At 35.7% G+C, this 18287-nt stretch overlaps 1 protein-coding gene across 22 annotated transcripts in view; it reads left to right on the forward strand.

The window, feature by feature from the left end:
* Positions 1 to 18287, forward strand: part of LOC127867293 (neurogenic locus notch homolog protein 1-like) — a 279268-nt gene that overhangs the window by 9899 nt on the left and 251082 nt on the right. For 16 of the 22 annotated variants that reach the window (XM_052408354.1, XM_052408357.1, XM_052408358.1 and 13 more), the window contains exons 2-8: positions 2694 to 2795; positions 3244 to 3354; positions 7784 to 7906; positions 8942 to 9019; positions 11308 to 11418; positions 13037 to 13150; positions 13351 to 13467. In XM_052408354.1, coding sequence (XP_052264314.1) covers positions 2694 to 2795; positions 3244 to 3354; positions 7784 to 7906; positions 8942 to 9019; positions 11308 to 11418; positions 13037 to 13150; positions 13351 to 13467 — 756 coding nt within the window. The remainder of the gene's footprint in view (positions 1 to 2693; positions 2796 to 3243; positions 3355 to 7783; positions 7907 to 8941; positions 9020 to 11307; positions 11419 to 13036; positions 13151 to 13350; positions 13468 to 18287) is intronic. The other 6 variants (XM_052408340.1, XM_052408341.1, XM_052408360.1 and 3 more) reach the window with 3 other exon arrangements.

An 18287-nucleotide genomic window follows, 5' to 3' on the forward strand; every position in this document is an offset into this window, starting at 1 on the left:
GATACAGATCATCGTGGATCTTTTCTGAATACACATCGAATCCATACTTAAATACACATAAATCCTACACTCTGAGACAACAGCTTATCATATTTGAACATCAGGATACAGATTACCTTTGATCTTTTCTGAATACACATCACATCTATACATTGATACACATAAATCTCACACCTGAGACAACAACGCATCAGATCTGAACATCTGAATACAGATCACCGTGGATCTTTTCCGATTACACTTCACATCTATATAATGACACACATAAATCTCACAATTTGAGACAACAGCGCATCATATCTGAACATTTAATTACAGATCACCGTGTATCTTTTCTGAATACGCTTCACATCTATACAATGTTACCCATAAGTCTCACACTTTGAGACAACAGCGTATCATATTTGAACATCTGAATACAGATCACCTTGGATCTTTTCTGAATAAACATCACATCTTAAACATTGATACACATAAATCCCATTTTTTGAGGCAACAATACAAGCTGAATGTAAATCACAGCATATCTAATACATGTACTGTCTTTTACTGTTTTTTCAGAAGAAGAATGACTTGAATATTCATGACAGGGCAAGCATACAAAATCATTATACTCATCTCTATAACTTAGTGCTTTCTCTGACGTCTGAAGTGGCGGTCTGTGCTGCAGTTCTTGGGTGACTGGACCTGCTTAGTGGGCTGTTGTGGGACGAAGCTTTGTTGGACGTTTGGGAAGTCTCTAACCACGTGTCCTGTGAAGCGGCAAGCGAAGCACGGTCCGAGGACGACCGGAAGTCGATGTTGTTGGAGAAAACCTTCTTGGTAACGTCTTGACACAGCCTCTCCGCTGAAATAATACTAATAGTCTAAAACTACAAATGAGTATAATAATTACTGTTACAAATATATTGATCTACAACGTGCGTGTTCTCCTGTAAGCGGACCTCGAATGACGTTATACCCGCCAAAACTCACGAAAATCCCGTGCATTAGTAAACACGCATGTTTATTGAACTGTGACAAAAAGAAAAGCAATTATTTTCTCCTCACTTCGTTCGTTCGAAAATAAATTAATTCTTTGCTTACTAGCAAACAAGTGACAACAAACATTTCAACAAACACCAAATGTAGAAGGCGGTCCGCTTGTATCGAATAAACAAAAAATAAACTTAAGCATGTAAATCATATGTTAGCCAAACATGAAAAACAAAACAAATTATCACATCCCTTAACTTTTTGATGCTGTTAATTTATTTTCTACACTGACAACGACTGCTCCACAGCCGACGAATTGCTGAAATTCCCCGACAAAACTTCTTTATTTTCCTATATTTTTCCAACACAATATCAAACTAACAACAAATATATTGAACCACAACGTGCGTTGTCTCCTGTAAGCGGACTTCGAATGACACTTTACTCGCCAAAACGCACGAAAATCCCGTGCATTAGTAAACACGCATGTTTATTGAACTGTGACGAAAAGAATAGCAAATAATTGTAATATACTCGTCCCGCGGGTTTGTCAAATACGTCACACAGTCAACTCGTGCAATGCAAACCATCGACAATCACAGTCAGGTTATACCTCGTATTTTGGTATCAAAAACTCCGTACCTCAAAGACTGATATCCGTTTCCGTATTTAACGGCTGGTAAAAAAGAAATGTACACATCATATTAACGTCATGCTAGCATGTACAGATTTACGATGTTACATAATGTAATGTTATTATTGTGTTCGAGATTTATACATCATCATTTGTTGCGTTTGTGACCTATAATGGGGTTTTCATATTAAGAAGGTACATGTGTATATAATACATCGCATATATCAGGCCTTACATAATCAACCTATGCGATAAAACATATCAGAACACTAAAGTCATGAAGTATTTCTATAAGTTGACAAAATTGCGGCAAAAATAAAACAAAATAAAACAATATTTGGACAACAAGTAATATCCGATATGACCCAATGCAGCGTATGACGAAAAATGTTGGCATACTGTACTGCAACGACATAAATATGTATATGAATTTATATGACATTTCCATGCTTTCATAAGGTCATTGTTGGACAATACATGTTGAGCTTAAAATTTAACGATGTAGACAAAACGAACAGTTATATAGAAGATAAATGCGCAAGCATAACTTTGACGTAAACATACGAAAATGAATTTGCATAATATTAGGTCGATTAAAAAATATCTAATGGATCGCTTTCCCATTTCAATACACATACAGTATACAAATAACGATTTTTTGTTATAGAGTGACCATATGCACGATGCTCTTTTGTACTTGATTATTATTTTACCTTCCGCCATATGAATAACGCATATAAACGTGTCATCCGCATCGGTCTTGTACACTCAATTATGTATACGGTTCACCTGTATTCCTGTAGCACTTAACCTATAATCACACCTTTATGACGAATTCGTATATTTTAATAAAGCAACCATGGAAAAAGCAATTTATGTTGGTTAATTTCTTAAAGAAAACAAAATGTGTATATTTGTTGACAGTCGCAATTCAAAGAGACATGATTGCCGCGGAAATAATTTGGCGAGAATTAAGAAATCGACTATTCGACTCCATCATATTCACTCGATATGTTAATTTGCTCCATATATTTGACAGTACATTGTTTGTATGCGTTATCCTTTTTGTAATGCCTTTCTGCAGGGGTGTCCCTTGCGGAAGAGTGTCACCGATCTGGCGACTGCCACATCACCACATGTACACACGGAGGGGAACTTAAATGTAACAACCGTACATGCGTTTGTGGTAAGACATAGTTATACAATGAGTATGAACATGTTGTCATCGTCGGGCCCAAGCTCGCTTAATTGAGCTTGACTTTTTGGACGACCGCGAGGGCTTAACAAGCAAATCGTCGATCTCACAAATTATTAATCCCTTATCAGGCACACCATTGTTTTCAAGTGTACAAGTAAGATAACAACTTCATAATTTTATAGCCTTGTATCACGTGGTATAAATAGCAAATGTTCGGGGCCTCCAGTTATTTTAAAGTAGATATGTATCGAATGCCAGAGATTTATCAGCTCGCTTATTGAATAAATACCGACTGTGTTAAGTCCATCAGTTTTGACGAACAACTTAACATATAATATGTTGTATGTACAACTGCTAAAATCTACGTTATTTCCTATTGAATCGTAATTTAACCATTGCCTCATATAATCTGCTGAATCTCATGATAATGCTTAAGTACCGCATCCGTGTGCCAGTCATCCTTGTCAAAATCACGGGGTTTGCGAGGAGCAGCATGGCATATACCTGTGTAAATGTCCACACGGCTTCAGTGGTACCAACTGCGAAGGTAAAGCATAGCTTATGTTGATGATATGCAACATATCAAGATGAACTGTTGACAATCAATTTTAGCTACCATCCATCAATTTATAATGACAACACACGCACATGTCATTGTGCTTCGTATAAGGTTTATAACTGAAGTTCGACTGGTTTACCTATTATCATTTCACTGTGGGTCATATCGAGCATTCATATGTAATGATTGTTTATTAATGTAACAAAGTGTCTTCATTTGGGTCTTCGATAGTTAAATGACAGAACACATTGGCCAGTGTCATTTGTCTGATTTTAGCAAATGCGGAAACCAGTGTCTTGATATTATCAACGGTGACATCGCCAGTTAGCTTTCTTCCTGTCCTTTCTAGTAACAACATATTAATTAAGAAGATAGAAGTCGAAATCATTCACTAGATATCATTCAGAAATACATTTGATGAAACTAGCGCTGTGTGACATTTGACCTGTTGACTTCAGTAACAAATAGCCGCTTTTTTATTTCATCCAAGAAGCAACCACAACAATTTTCATTATAGAAGGGAATAACGTTCTTAATGTTCAATATAGATATAACTTTCATGTAATGAGCTTCCTTTATTGTGTCATTTGTCCTCACAATTTCATTGAATCTTTCTTTTCTTCAATTGAACCATCATACCCGTTTGTATTAGGTGAAAGAGGTTTATAGATATCAGACGGAATCAAATTCATTATACGCCAATGTGTTTTTACACAGTAACCGTAAGATAAATAGATGACTTTCATTCCTACCAAGCATCTTCTTTGCTAATTTCTCTTAAAGCTTTGTTAATATATCGTGTGGAAACATATGTCAATGTCACTTTGACATTGACCTTGACATTAGGAACACAATATTTATAGGCGTTCTACCTTCCTCTCATTTAACATCATGCCAATTAACATGGTCATTTGCGAAATTGTTTTGTAGATATCACGCGGAAATAAATTGAAATTTATCAAGTCATTGACACATTTACCTTTGACCTAGTTATTTAAAATAAGATGGTTTCCTTCATCCGAGGTATATATATATATTTGCACGATCGAAGGTTAAAGTATTCTAAAGAAATCGTTTGGAATTTTATTATAAGACTCCTATTTGACATTGTTCTTCAAACCTTACATCAAAAAGCGTCACTTCCCAATTTGCATGATCGTAGTTCTACGCGTCCTAACGATACCAAGCAAGACGAATAATATGTTCCAAACAAATGTGACCATTATATATGACATGCTGACCTGAACTCACAATACCACGTGTATTATTATTTGTTTAAGCGTTCTCAAGAATTCGTGCTTAAACGAAATGGTCGTTTATTAAAATTACAAGATTAAAAGCTATTTATAGCGGAACATCTTTTACGTAAATCAAGAAGTCGTATGTCAAATACACATTTGCATTAGTGGTGAGTATTGCCCGTTTCCTATAATTGTTCAATCAGGTCTATATTACACTGAAAAATCCGGAAACTCGCGTGAAATTGTTATAGAATACTAAGTAGACAAACCATAAAGCAGCATTTGTTCGACTAAACATTTGCATTAATAGACAAAAGTGACATTTTTTTATTATTGGACAAGCAAATGGTCACTAATAACTACACAATTATGTAACTGAATTAGTATGCAGAATTTTTACACTTACACTCATTTATTTATTGACACAAATGTAAGGGCATCTATAATGTCACCGATGAAGGTCTAATTATAACAGATAATGTCACCGATAAAGGTCAAATTATAACAGATAGTCGTACCCTGTTATCAAAAATACTGTGTAGAACATCCATGCTTTGATAGATAAAAATGCCTGTTACCTATAAATTTTATATTTTAAGCTACTATTGAGCACAAACATGAATGAGAAGACACGCTGTCAAAAACATTAAATTTCACATACAAACGTCTAAATATAACTGAAAATGGTGTAATTAAATTGCAAAATAATTCTATCAATCAAGCCGGTTAAAACACAAATGCCTCTTACCCATACTTTCATCAGTAAGGGTTAATATAAAAACATAAATCATACGATCAAATCAATACGCGATGCATGTATGTACGCACATGTTGACACATAAAGACCTACGGTGTATATTATTAAAGTATTATTTTTTTTTAGTACACACATACGACAACGTACGCTGTAATCATTGGGGAATGTGCTAACCAGTGTGTGAAAGATCTACCCGGGACCATAACTCTTGTAAAATATGGCGGCACATACACTGCATTGTATTGACAGCTTATCATTGCGATTTCAATCCTTGTCGGATTTCGACATGTTAATTGCATAGAATAAACAGCGCACCATTGCAATCTTAGCATTTCATAAGCGCATCCCCATCGTTTTGACAAAAATGCAAAAAACGACCATAATGCCGTTGTATTGCAATCCGATTTTTAAAAGCATGTATATTTTACTATGCTACAAAGCGCCATTTTGCGACAACAATTCATTGGTAGATATATTTCATTGCTCTTTAGGAAACTTTTACGGCGTGAATGTCGTTTATGGTTTTAAATTTCGACCATGATATCATTATTGCGTTTAGTGATGTTCCAGAAAACCGCTGCGGATGGAAAGTCATTTGCCCTTACGATACTGCAGAGCGCCATTTCGATAATAATATCAATTTTACATATTATGCCGAACCGGGTTTGAATCAACCACTACCGGGTTTACGTACATGGAGTTAAACTGTATGACAGTAAAGGTCTCTATAAAATACAATACAAATAAGCGTGTAATAGTTAATGTACACTCTTAAAAAAGTTCCCCTCTCCTACAATTTGACCAATAAAGGTATATTTATAACAGCAAATAAGAGGATTGCATGCATCAGTAATAGTTGAATTACACACTTGCATTTATAGACAAACACTACAAGTTTAAGATAATTTGACATATAACGTATTAAATGTAAGAGAACAAATACATAAGCAAATGTCGCAACAAACGACAAACGCCCCCCCCCCCCCTTGTAATTATGTACACAAATTCTCGTCACCTATAAAATCACCGATTAAGACCTAATAATTACTGAAAATCGTAATTTAATCCATTAATAATTCTTTTGAGCATAGCCATTCGTTGTCACAAAAGCCCGCTTTCTATACAGTGTGGATCAAAAAATAAGTGACACTCGTATAATATTATCAATAACTAATAGGCGTTTCCTCAAACTTCGTGCGTGACCTCCTAGGAAATTACCCCCTTATTTGGAAATACATCCCTCACAGTTCATATTCATCTTCCGGGGACTTTTTTGTCAGCCATTCATTGAAGGTATGTGACTGTTGATCACATAAAACACGAAGATTATATAGAGGATATTTGTTGGATTCGGTGGAATATCGATTTTATTTCACGAGTGATCGTAGAAAACAATATTTTCACGAGTGGCCCAGCCACGAGTGAAAATATATATTTTCTATGATCACGAGTGAAATAAAATCGATATTTTATCGAATCCAACAAATTTTCTTTTTATTTTATGCTTTTTTTCACCGTTTATTTATATTGTAAATGAGTTTAACTGGATAATTTCGCTTTATTTATGACGTCATTTCGTCGAAAAAATGACGTCATTTCACAGTCAAACAATGAAAAATATCGTTATTTTTCACTGTTATTTTTCCCTGTTTAAAACAGTGAAATACCAGTTTTATTTCACTGATATTTCTCTATACACCACCGGAAAGCATAAAATAAAACTTTTTATTATATAGTTTTTTATCTTTTTTTTTTAAATTGTTTGACTCATGCTATTCATTGATATGTACTAATTAAGTGAATTTCAAACCATATTAAGTCATTCGAATGATTGTAAATATGGAAACAAAAAAGGATAGCACATTTGAAAGACTAGAACCGTTGCTTTATTGATATGACACGTGTTTTAAAACCAAACTTTTCAACGCGCGTTTCGAACAATACCGTTTATATGTGATTCATTGCGCAATTCGGATAAAAATACAAATCTGAATGTGGTGCGCATGTAGGATTACAAATATTGGTTGATAGAAAAGAAAAAAACCTATTATTTAAAAGATAAACTTTTTTAAGTTTTGTAACATATGCTGAAAATTGTACACATTGGCTCGGATCATTTATAGTATCCGAATATATTTCCAGCAATCCATGTATTGTCTTCGCTGCGGATCTTTGCGAACCATAACCCTTCTCAAAATGGCAGTAAAACATTGAATTTTCTTATAAGCTTATCTGTGCTACACCAACTCTTAACCAAATTACGGCATTAAATGACGATTATATGTTTACATTAACGGCCTTTTTTATGCTATGACTTGCGCAAATTCATTTCTATTCGACAGCGATGAACCGAAATCGTTCATTGACCGGATGTGCCTTAAAAGATTTAGTAACACCATTATTCTCGGTATATTTTAAGCTACAAACATCTGTGCTCAGCAGCCACATGTATGCAACGACCACGGATCTTGCCAGCCCACAGACCAAAGCCCTTTTTATAAGTGCGGATGTTTGGCTGGATATAGTGGGTCGAACTGCAGCAGTAAATATGTTTCTTTAAATTGTTTAATAAACCCTTGGAGCTTGTAAAATATTTTATCTTACCTCAATATGTTCGTGGTAGTTTCCGTCTTCTTGTTATTCTCATCATCATTCATCTCCTGCTTGTCCTCCTCCTCCTTCTCCCCTTTCTCATCCTCTTCTTAACCGTCATGATCAGAAGCTACATCATCATCATCATCATCATCATCATCATCATCATCATCATCATCATCATCATCATCATCATCATCATCATCATCATCATCATCATCATCATCATCATCATCATCATCATCATCATCATCGCCGTGATCATCGATATCATAGGCTTTAAGCCGATTTTACAAATAGAGCTTAAAATTCACATAATTTATGCAAATTAGGCGTAAAATTTTTCCCGACAGTTCATACACCGATGAAATGCAGAAAAATGCTATTTAATTCTTAAATAAGTGCCACTTTTTTAGGGACTACCATAATATATTTACAGTAAATCGACCCATGTCAGAATGGGGCCGCGTGCATTCCTGGCTCTAAATTCACGAGCAATTGTACACCGGGGTACAAAAACCAGGACAGCTCAGTTTATTGCCCGACTCTATACCATTCCCAGTTTATCTGAATCATTCTCATTTCGTTAAGGTGGAAACTCGCGTTTTTTTTCTTATTATTTTTGTCGTTTTCTCTTGTGTATGTCTCTTATCTTTATTGTAGTCTACTCTGAAATATGTCCAAGATTGCTCGGGTAGACTTAGACGGGACCATTAAACAATGAATTTACCCGCTTCATATACGCCGCTTCAAATTTGCTTGCTGTTTTATTGTATGTGATACTTATGATTTTATTTTAATATATAAATATTTGTTGTAAGTATGCGGTTCTGATAGCCTTTCAATCGGTTCAAAGCTCAGTTGACTTTTCCCCAGGTTCGGGTCACCAAAAATTGAGCAGAAACCCGAATGTGCGCGATTTCCAAGTAAGCGAATGGTCCGCGATTATTAAGTAAAAATCTGATACATGCCCGTTTGCTTACAGTCCAGAGCTTAAGCACGCCACATACTACCCACCTCCCGACGACCACACGGGCGCATGCATCACACGCAACAACAGCAGGTATGAACTGGTCACAACTTGTCATGACTTTTTAATGTATGGCCCCCTACATATCTTGCAAATATCCCCCGATACAAGCTGATAAGCACAGTTGCACCAGTACATCAATACAAAAACTATAGCGGATTTGATGACAAATTTGTATTTGCTTCATGCTACCCATCGTTTCAAAGATAAATACTTCGTAAGTGGAACATACGTTTTGATTTTAACGCATGCTAACAACTACAGCTTCGCAAGTTTACCAATCAAAATGTCAAAGCGTTCTATAAAAACGTGCGGAAACCAATTCTATGTTTAAGTGTTTTTACCAGAGCGATATACATTGGAAATGTTCATCTCAAAATAATAGGATATCTGCATTTCCCTTCTAGTAACAATCCCATCAATAAACGGGGCCGTGATCACAAATGTTCTCTATATTTCGTGCGAAAACAAATTTCACACAAATATCGAAATAGCATATTAGATATTAGGAACGACCATGTCCATCGTTTTTTTTATACCACATTTATAAAGCGTCCTTTTCATACTATAGATGTGCGTTCAAAGGCGCTTTACACTTGTTCCCTGATCACTGGGTCATAAGTCGTCCGTTAACATCTTGGCGCATTATGCAGCCACGGCACATTGGCTTATTTCCCTCACAGGTACCCATTTATACACCTGGGTGGAGTGGAGCAGATGTGGGATTAATTTCTTGCTCAAGGAAATTCCAGTGGTCAGGGTGGGATTCGAACCCGGGACCTTTTGATCCCTACGCCACCGTCCTACCATTAGACCACTGCTCCCACAAATATATATATATATATATCAATGTCGATACATGCAAAACCAACGGTGTTCGTGTGTATTTTTAAGCTTATGAGGTAAATCCGCGCACGAGGCTGCATTGTGTTAGGGTCAGAGGTTTGTCCAAGCAATCCTACCTAATAGTATTACTAGAATCACACAGGTTGAGGAGAATCATAATTGTTTTTTTCCAACAGTTTACTTTAATTTGAAATATTTGAAATGTTGTTTTCCGGCGTGTTGGGTATCAACCCCAAACACACTCACATGCACCTGCATCGGGAATTGAATCATTGTCGCTAAGGTCAGAAGCGCGTTTACTCACCAATTCGTTAGCCTTACAGCTAAAACGATTGTGTTCGCATTTAAGCTGCCCGTGTTTACATTCTCAAATTTACTACAAGCAATTACTGCGTCCAAATTTTAGTTGATGTGCAAAAACAATCACTTAGTTAAAACCATGTAAAAGGATCAAGGTACGGTTTTATATTACAATTTTAATTTAAAACATATACAACTCCTTACATATTCCGTTAGTGGTAAGACATAGAGTTATACTATGAATATAAACATTTTGTCAACGTTGGGCCCACGCTCGTCTAATTGTGCTTTACTTTTTGAACGACCGTGAGGGCATCACTAGCAAAATGTCGATGATAAATCCCTTTATCAGGCACATCAATGTTTTCAGGTGTACAAGTAAGATAATAACAACTTATTTTTAGCCTTGTGGCACGCGTTATGAGTATCAAATGTTCGGTGCTCCCAGTTATTTAAAAGTAGACATGTATTGAATTCCAGAAATACATAAGCTCGCTAATTGAATAAATACTGCCTGTCTTTAGTCCATAAGTTTAGACGAACCACTCAACATGTAATATGTTGTATGTACTACTGATTTGCTGCTTAAAGGGGCCTTTTCACAGATTTTGGCATTTTTTAATTCATTCATTAAATGCTTTATATTGATAAATGTAAACATTGGATCGTAAAGGCTATATTAAAAAAAACAAGAATAAAATTAAAAAAAGGAAAAGAACATTGCCCGGAGCAGGTTTCGAACCAGTGACCCCTGGAGTCCTGCCAGAGTCCTGAAGTAAAAACACTTTAGCCTACTGAGCTATTCCGCCGAGTACACATACTTGGCGTATTTTATACCTTATATAAACAATCTTCGTAGTTTCACAAAATTTAACGACAAAAACAGAACTCTCCAAATTATTCAATCGTTTCGCGTTGCAACGCTTTCTAATTTTTAGGTTTTAAAATCGTCAAAAGATGCATATAATGGCTATATTAGACCATGGTAAATGTTCAGTATTACTGTTTCCTCACAAATATCATTACTAAAACGAAAATTTGCGAATCTGAAACAACTTTTTTTAAATTTTGTCAATTTACCAAAGCGTGAAAAGATCCCTAAGTTATTTCCTATTGAATCGTAATTTAACCATTGTCGCATATAATCTGCTGAATTTCATGATTATGCTTTGAAGTACCACATCCGTGTGCCAGTCATCCTTGTAAAAATCACGGGAATTGCGAGGAGCAACATGGCAAATACCTGTGTAAATGTCAAGGCGGATTCCATGGTACCAACTGCGAAGGTAAAGCAAAGCAGCTTATGTTGATGATATGCAAAATATCAAGATGAACTGTTGAGAATCAATTTTAGCTACCAGCCATCTTAATCGGATGCATTTGTAGTTCAAAGGCAGACAATTAAACATAACAAGTACTGAAATGTTTATGTGCAGATGTCTAAATCGTGTTATGTCCTGCCATAGCTTAAAATTACAGACATGTAACTTAACAAATGTAAGCAATGTCGTCAGCCCGAGGCTATACATCTCACAAATAAAACCTTTATTGTACACCAATGCAAATACATTTGTTGTTGTCAATTTTTTTTTAAATGCTGATCTACGTCATCTCAATAACGACTTATACTTTCCTTTGAGGTGTGAAATCTGCATTGTCTATCAACAGTCGTTGATATGTGTCTGCGAAGTTTTGTGTTAGTAAAGTGAAATACCATGTGTTTTATTATTTGTATGTGGAAAGTGTTTTTTATTTGTCACATGCGACAGGATAAGGGATTGAACCACGGTCGCTTAGGTGAGAAGCGTGTTAACTGAGCAATGCGCGAGCAGGATAGTGTTCGCATTTAAGCTGTCGTGTTTATATTCTATATTTTATTATCAATTTTACTATAAGCTATGACTTCGACCAATTTAAGTGCATGTAGAAAAAGTTCACTTAGTTGAAATCATGTAAAAAAAAATAATTAAGGTATGGTATGATATTACAATTTTATTTTGAAACATATACACCTCCATACATACAGAATTATTGGGAAAATTAAATGCTGACATTGTCAGAAGTTAGTGCCACCATTATTAACTTAACGCACTGTAAACTGTTCAACTTTAGTCGACTTATTCATAATATAGTTTCATTGGCCTTGCCCGATAAAAAAAAGTATTGTGGGCACTTACATTTAAATTTGAGAATGACTTCTCAATTCCTTTTCCGATGTACTCAGCATAAAGTGTTAACATATAGAAAAAATATTAACCCAAGTACTTACATTTGAGATTATTTTCCAAGTTCCTTCTCACGATGGCAAATCTCATTATATGATTTTTATTTAGTTATGTTTTTTCACTTGCTTTTCCCGATGTTATATCTTATTATAATTGTTTACATATACAAATGTATTTTCACTTGCTCTGTATAATGTTAAATCTAAAATATTAGTGTGTACACGATTTTCGCGCTTGAATCCACACCTCTGCCACACCGATGGTACTAGTAAACAGAGAAACACAAAACCGTAATTTACATGCTTGTGTCTAAAAGGTTACATAAGGCACCAATGTGGATGTACCAGCAATTCTTGTTGTTCCTATAATGTGTAAACGAGTACGAAATTAAATTTCTGTTCTTGTTAACAGAATGCACTATTTAGATACGAATTGTTAGTTTGTAGTATGAATAATGCCATTGAAAAAACTTTTTACTATTGTACAGCGATTAGAAACCCGACATAAGACTGCGGTGATCAAAGCAAACACTGATATCTTACCCAATTGAAAATTACACTTAACATGAATATAACCAATCTTGATATGCCAAGAAAGTTTATGTTAATTATCTTTATTAGTCAAATAAATTTACCTTATAGGTACTGCCCTAATGTTTACGTTTTTTTCTGTCGATAAGCAAATCCCTGTGATTCCTCTCCTTGCCTAAATGGTGGAACATGTACCGCGAGTGCACAATCACCGTTCTACCATTGCAAATGCAGACCCGGCTACCGCCAACACAACTGTAGTGGTAAGTAGACTGTGCCATTGATGCGGACAGACCGGCTAGTTTAACAAATACAAATATTTGTTATCTATCATTTCGCTTGGAAATGTTTATACAATATCTAGAACTATACAATTAAATGTTTACGCGGTTCATGCATTTACGTTCATATCGCCACATAAAGGTCTACAGTATATATAACTAAAGTAATAATGTTTTTGCAGAACATCCATGCGACCACGCATACACATGTCAACACGGGGGAACCTGTGAACCTACATTACAATACCCGTTTTACCATTGTAATTGCTCACTTGGGCATACCGGACAACATTGCCAAGGTATGTAATACAATGCAGAAATTCCACAGAAGGATTGTGTTAAACGTTTTTACATATGTGTAGTATTGTTAACAAATTCATATTTAACAAGACATTGGCAATACATCAATTAATAATGCATTATTATGCCGTATTTCACCGATGAGGAAAATAAAGATGAATTTGCAAGAACAATATTTGTACCGCCGACGTTCTGGGCTATCACGGCCTTAAACATACACATACGTGAAGATCCCGATCAGTATAATAACATTTTTTTTTAAATTTCATACCTTGTCGAAATGGCACTAAATGCACTTATAATGAAATGTCTTTACAGCGCATCCGTGCGACAAGACCTGTCCAAATGGCAACTCATTCATCCATACATTGTATTGTGTTCTCCACGATTCTTTATTACCATAACACTTGTCAAAATGACGAATGAAATAAGATTAAATTGTCTTTAAAGCTTAACCTTGAAAATACAACCCCAATCAAGTGTATGGCACAAACATTTAAATGTCTTTTAAGCGCATCTTTTCAATCTCAACCCTTGTCAAAATGACTGTCCATACACTTCATTGTGTCAATAGATTTTCCTGGAGACTAGAACCCTTGCGAGAATGGCAATCCGTTAATTGCATAGTATTTTCACAGCAACTTGCAATTATAACTATTCAACTTTGTTCCCAGCTCATCTAACAACCACATCCTTTGCTCTTATTTAATACAGAAAATACTTTATATCAAATATGTCGTATTATAGACGATAACAATTTTCAATTTCAATTTCGTGTTATTTTTCAATTTCGTACCGCTGTACAAAGCTTCACGCTTTTCAGCATGATCGGACTTATAATCCATTCGAAATCGTCTTGTTTATGCCGTCTCTTTCATGCGCCGATTTAGGCTGATCTTTTTTTGTTCCGAACGTACGACTGCTTGCAATGCAATTTTTTATTTGTCTACATTTGTATAACTGGTTCCCGATCGGTTAAGAATGTTTTTCCGTTTTCACCAATAGACATCATGATAAGACGTTTCTCAATTATGTTTCCCGATTTTTCTCCAGCAAATAAATCCAACATTTTTTTAGGAATCGGTACGTCCACGTTCTGAATTCGAATAACCAAAATGTGTGTTATCCGACCGAGACGTGAAACGGGGTCCTGTACGTATACTCCTACCATTGCTTGTCTTGTCCAACGAGGTCGTTCTAATCCATACACATTATTTTCCCTGCACAAGTCTGAGTATATGCAAAGTCCTTTATCCGTATAGCTTATTAAACCCCGCCTTAGGCGGAGGGATATTGTTTTGGCGTTCTCCGTCCGTCCGTCTTTCCGTCCGTCCGTCCGGCACTTTTGTGTCCGGAGCCATATCTTGGAAGTGCTTTGGCAGATTTCATTGAAACTTGGTATGAGTATATATATGGATAAGAGGATGATGCACGCCAAATGGCACTGTAAACCATCTGTTAATAACGGAGTTATGGCCCTTTGTATCTTGAAAAAAATGTGTTTTTTTTTGTCCGGAGCCATATCTTCGAAGTGCTTTGGGGGATTTCATTGAAACTTGGTACGAGTATATATATATTGATAAGAAGATGATGCACGCCAAATGGCATTGTACGCCATCGGATATTAACGGAGTTATGGCCCTTTGTATCTTAACAAAATGCTTTTTTGAGTGTCAAATATAACACTTTTGTGTCCAGAAGCAAATTGGCGGTGGATATCAATTCAATGAATTTGCTTGTTAAATTCCCTTTCTCTTTGGCACGGAAATTAATCAACGCATCCTTCCATATCCGGTACAAAAAAGATAACTTGTATGTGTGCGTCGTATCGCCATTTAAAGTACGAGTTTCTGTCGTCGCTTTCGACCTAATTATAATTCTAAATAGCAATTCTTGATAAATAGTAAAAGCTGTAAATGCTTATATCATAAAAGTCGTTTCTTCTTACAGTTCTGGTTCTTTCAAGAAGTGTTTTCAAAGAACGCTTCTGTGCTGGAATTGTTTTACAAAGATTTTAACATGGTCTTGTTTAGACACTCCTCTTTTCAAGCGTTGTATACAACTATCATTATAGCCAGAATTTGAGTGTCAGCATTCGTTAACTAGGCGAGTCGCTGCTTGTCCGTAGATTGAACGAGTGGTTAAAACCAATAAGCTGCTATTTTGTCCTTTTTGACTATGGGATAGCTGTCTCGTCTTATTTTATAATGTGTTAATTTTCTCGTTGATCCAAGATGTTGCCTAAACCTTTAAACTTAATTTTCTTTTTTCGTTGCAATAACTTTTCAAATGTATCACCAGCTCAATAAATATTTATACCGCTAAATGGTTCAAATACCGTGATATAGAGAATAACAGGTCACTGCCTGATCGTTTTGTAATATATCAGGCGAGGCTTAGAATAAAATAACGGCGAGGCTTGCCGAGCCGTTATTTTATTCGTGCCGAGCCTGATATATTACAAAACGATCAGGCAGTAACCTGTTTTCTGTTTATCATACCACTGACACTACTCATCCCGTTTTTCAAGAAATAATGAACAAGAAATATCTTTAAAAAAGATATACGGCGTTGATTGTGGTCGATGTTTATGAACGATCAAAAGTTATCTCTATGAGATAAAAAGTAGCGGATGCCTTTTTTCTGCGCAGTTGTTAGCTACATCATAAGCAAATCAATTACGGGGTGTTGCGCCAGATTTCGTGGCTTATTTTGCTTTATGTGATATTATTACTCAGATATCTATATTTACAGAATAGAAAAACACAAGAAACATGAAAATAAACGAGTGCATATAGGTCAGCCGGCAATACTCGAATCTTATTTAATTGCATAATTATAGTATAGCGAATTATTGTGGTCATGCTTAATAAACTGGTCTAAATGGATAAATATTTCTAATTAATTTTATCAAAATTGGTCCTTATCATGCAAATTTTGAAACCATATTAAAAATCGATGATTGACATACCACAATAATATCGCCGAATATCTTTATTTAGTATCTTTCTGATCAAAACAGACTTCAAGTGCACAAAGTTTACGAGACGGCGTTTATATAAAGATTTCTGCAACTGACCGCAAACTGACCTTGATACCTTGCGGATTGGAATGCAATTCATTACAGTCACTACGTTATTGTCAGTAAGACACAATGATCGCAACCCCTTTTGCGAACTCCGGTGATGAACTGTATATAAACTCTGACTTTCACAAAATGACCGCGTATTGATCCGAAACCTCGCGTGTTGAAATGCAATGCAAGTAAGTACTAAATATGACAACATAGCCTTTAGTTAAACGCTTTTGCGCTGGTAATTCTCTGAAAATAAAAGGTGAACGCACAAACTGTATTTATGTCGAAAATTGATTGTAAAACTGTTCTATCTATTGGGCCTTTTCATTAGAGATAAAATTGTTTCATGCAGTAAAACAGTGTTACAAAGACGCGGATATGTTTCCAATGTTCTGGTGTTATACTCAAATCAGCCAATGGAATAAATGAAGTGTATTCATTCGTACCTAGCCGCGGGAAATTTTATTTGAGTATTATTGGACACTTACAAAGGTCAAGTCAGGGTGAAAAGCTGGCTTATTCAGCTTACGCCGAAAAATAATCGCTACGCCTTGGAGCCGCTGCATTCGTTTATCGCGCATGAATCTTTCTAAAAATAGAATTGTTCCTCAACACGAAAAGTAGCGCAATTTAATGTAATTTAATAACACTGTTTCGTTCTCTTTCTTCTTTAATTCTGCAACAAAACTTTAAGCAGCAATTCTTTATCACACAAAATGAAAGCATATATTATACATTTTAAAGGCAAAACTTGATAACCATTGTAACATGTCAAGGCAAGTGCAGTCGTCCACGTCTTCGCAGTGTGTCACCACGTGTAAAGAATTGAATGCTGTTTTTATTAGAATTTGGAATATATACTGCGCGTTTGGTTTACTGTGGTGGTTGTACGTAGATATTGAGGTTCTGCGCGTTAAGTCATTTATTGGATTTTGGCCAGGAAACTGTGCTTGCCGGGTGGGTGGAAGTGTTGACAGAAGTGTATGAAACAGATGGAGTTGCAGTAGAACATGTTGCCAAAAGGTTTGAACATCGTTTTTGTGTTTGTTCGGAAATTTCACTGTAATTGGTTATTGACTGTACGTTTTTGTGTCCTGTTATTTGCATGATTTCGGTAGGTGCGATATTGGAATCCCTTAGTTTTTGAACAAGGTGTTTTCTAGCAGAATGATTACTTATGTTTGTTGTTTTTTCAAAATCGGCCTCGATTGCCATAGTTTTCAACATCTTGGCCATTTTTTTCACCAAGTTTCTGCCGTGATTTAACAATACATTTTCCTTGTTTTTTTATAGATTTTTCTGCTTTGCTTTCAGGCAGTCACGTGTGAGGGAAAATCTGGACCACTGCTCCGGAAGATAGAGTATGGGTACTTTGCTCTTTGAAGTTTCCGTCAATGCTTCCCATGATGCTACACAATGTGACAGGCTCGTATTTATCATCATCATTCTTGCGAATGGAGAGCAGATATGTGGCAAGATATTCATCTAGATGGTCGACTGATAAATTGTGGATTGCCTTCGCTTCGCCTTTCTTGGCAAGATATTTTTGAAATCGACTGACATCTGCCAGTGTTTTTCGGATGGTGTTTTTTTTTATCTTCGGCTTCAATTAATTTTTGTACATCTTCGATTGTTATTTCTATGGCGTCTGATATGTTTTGACTGTTTTTGATTTTGTTTCAGTAAGGGATTCTAAATAACTGTTATTTAAATTGACATTTGTATTCGTGATTTCATCAAATG

Source organism: Dreissena polymorpha, chromosome 2, assembly GCF_020536995.1.
Source record: "Dreissena polymorpha isolate Duluth1 chromosome 2, UMN_Dpol_1.0, whole genome shotgun sequence".
NCBI classification, from domain to species: Eukaryota; Metazoa; Mollusca; class Bivalvia; order Myida; family Dreissenidae; genus Dreissena; species Dreissena polymorpha.